The sequence below is a fragment of the Portunus trituberculatus genome, chromosome 2 (assembly GCF_017591435.1).
Source record: "Portunus trituberculatus isolate SZX2019 chromosome 2, ASM1759143v1, whole genome shotgun sequence".
NCBI lineage: Eukaryota > Metazoa > Arthropoda > Malacostraca > Decapoda > Portunidae > Portunus > Portunus trituberculatus.
The window spans coordinates 5,927,134-5,929,633 of NC_059256.1; the positions used below are offsets into that span (position 1 = coordinate 5,927,134).

Here is a 2,500-nt window from a genome sequence, read left to right on the forward strand (position 1 = left end):
ATTTCTTAATCCTAACCACAATTCCACCACAATCAGAGTTCCGTCGTGATCACTGTGCGGATCTTGGCGGTGGCGGCGGCGGTGGTGGTGGTGGGGGGGGAGGGAGGGTCCGCCACCAACCACGGGGACATTTGGCTGAGGGACTGTGGTGGTCTGGTGGTGGTGGTGGTTGTGGTGGTGCTGGTGGTGGTGGGGCTGGCGGTGGTGATGGTGGTAGTAGTGGTGCCTTGGTCCTGTGGAGGTAGGGAAGATTGTTAGAGGAGGAGGAGGAGGAGGAGGAGGAGGAGGAGGAGGAGGAGGAGGAGGAGGAGGAGGAGGAGGAGGAGGAGTCTTCCTTGAGGGACCCCACTGCTTATTTTAACCCCTTCAGTAGCATGACGTGTTTCCCTATTCCTTGTGGTGACTATTTGGTGACTTTCCACAGCTTCACCAACTCTGTGGGGGGTTAAAATGGTGAGGACTGTGGCCATTAATCTTGTGCCCTCCATACACCCTTGCTAATGTCAATAAAATGGTCTTATCTTAGCCAAACTGTCTTAAAATGCCCTTAAAAAATGCTAAAATGTCTTAAAATGTCTTTAAAACATGCCAAACTGTCTTAAAATGCCCTCAAAACATGAGTCTCCCTATTCCTTGTGGTGACTATTTGGTGACTTTCCACAGCTTCACTAACTCATGTGGGGGGTTAAAATAGTGAAGACTGTGGCCATTAATCTTGTGCCCTCCATACACCCTTGCTAATGTCAATAAAATGGTCTAATGGTGCACAAAACTCAAGGTAAAAATGTGTCCCAGTACTGAAGGGGTTAAAATAGTGAAGACTGTCTTAATTAATCTTGTGCCCTCCATACACCCTTGCTAATGTCAATAAAATGGTCTAATGGTACACAAAACTCAAGGTAAAAATGTGTCCCAGTACTGAAGGGGTTAAAATAGTGAAGACTGTGGCCATTAATCTTGTGCCCTCCATACACCCTTGCTAATGTCAATAAAATGGTCTAATGGTACACAATAAAGGTAAAAATGTGTCCCAGTACTGAAGGAGGAGGAGGAGGAGGAGGAGGAGGAGGAGGAGGAGGAGGAGGAGGAGGAGGAGGAGGAGGAGGAGGAGGAGGACAGTGGTGGTGGTGGTGGTGAGAAATAGAACTTAAAACTAAACAAAATGAAATGAAACAGAATAACAATAACAAAAATAATAAATGAAGAAGAAGAAGAAGAAGAAGAAAAATAATGAAAAAAATCAAAAATCAAAACAGAGAGAGAGAGAGAGAGAGAGAGAGAGAGAGAGAGAGAGAGAGAGAGAGAGAGAGAGAGAGAGAGAGAGAGAGAGAGAGACAAAAAATCAACAACCTACCTTTCCAATCTCAATAACCGCGGAGACATCTTGGGGGAGAGAAAGAGAGAGAGAGGGAGAGAGAGAGAGAGGAGAGGGAGAGAGAGAGGAGAGGGACAGGGAGAGGAGGAGAGAAGAGACCGAGGCGAGACAGGAGGGGAGGAGGAGGAGGAGGAAGAAGAAGCAGGAGGAGGAGGAGGAGGAGGAGAAGACATGGACGTAGCTGCATCTTCCGAGGGAGGGGACATGGTGGAGGAGGTGGAGGAGAGGGAGGAGGGGGGGTGGGAGGAGGAGGAGGAGGAGAAGGGGTTAGCCGCAGGGGAGAAGGGGTTATGGGGGGGAGGGGAAGGGGCGGATTGAAAGGGTTACCAAATATGGAAGAGGCAAAAGGGTTAAAAGGATTGGAGGAAAGAGGAGGAGGAGGAGGAGGAGGAGGAGGAGGTAGTGGTGGTGGTGGTGGTGGCAGGAGGAGGAGGAGGAGGAGGGGGGGTGTTTCTTCCCTTACCACCTCCCTCTCCACCCAAAGAGAGAGTGAGTGTGTCGCCACCCTAAGGAGTGTGTGTGTGTTTGTACGTTTGTGTGCGTTTGGGGTACACACGGCGACACACACACGTACACACACACACACAAAATTGGAGGGAAAAATAATACAGAGCAAATTAGCAACAAAATCAACTAAATACATACATACAAACAAATCAATCAAATATACTATATACAGCGGACCCTCAAACTTGCAACTATTTGAACTTGCAACTATTTGAACTTGCAACTATTTGAACTTGCAACTATTTGAACTTGGAACAATTTAAATTTTGGAACATTTTGAACTTAAAAGAATTCAGACTTGAAAAAATTTGAACTTGAAACAATTTAAATTTTGGAACAATTTGAACTTAAAACAATAATTCAGATTTGGAACATTTTGAACTTAAAACAATTCAGACTTGGAAAAATTTGAACTTGAAACAATTTAAATTTTGGAACAATTTGAACTTAAAACAACTCAAACTTGGAACATTTTGAACTTAAAACAATTGAGACTTGGAACAATTTGAACGTAAAACAATAATTCAGACTTGGAACAATCTGAACTTAAAACAACTCAAACTTGGAACAATCTGAACTTGAAACAACTCAGACTTGGAACAATCTGAACTTGAAACA

General features: G+C 44.9%; 1 protein-coding gene across 1 annotated transcript in view; it reads right to left on the bottom strand.

Moving 5' to 3' along the window:
* Positions 1-2,500, bottom strand: part of LOC123501574 (band 4.1-like protein 5) — a gene marked incomplete at its 5' end in the record, with an annotated part of 20,454 nt that overhangs the window by 83 nt on the left and 17,871 nt on the right. Inside the window, one exon of the mRNA XM_045250496.1 lies at positions 1-233. This exon is cut by the window's left edge and continues 83 nt beyond it. Within this exon, the coding sequence (XP_045106431.1) occupies positions 33-233 (201 nt within the window). The remainder of the gene's footprint in view (positions 234-2,500) is intronic.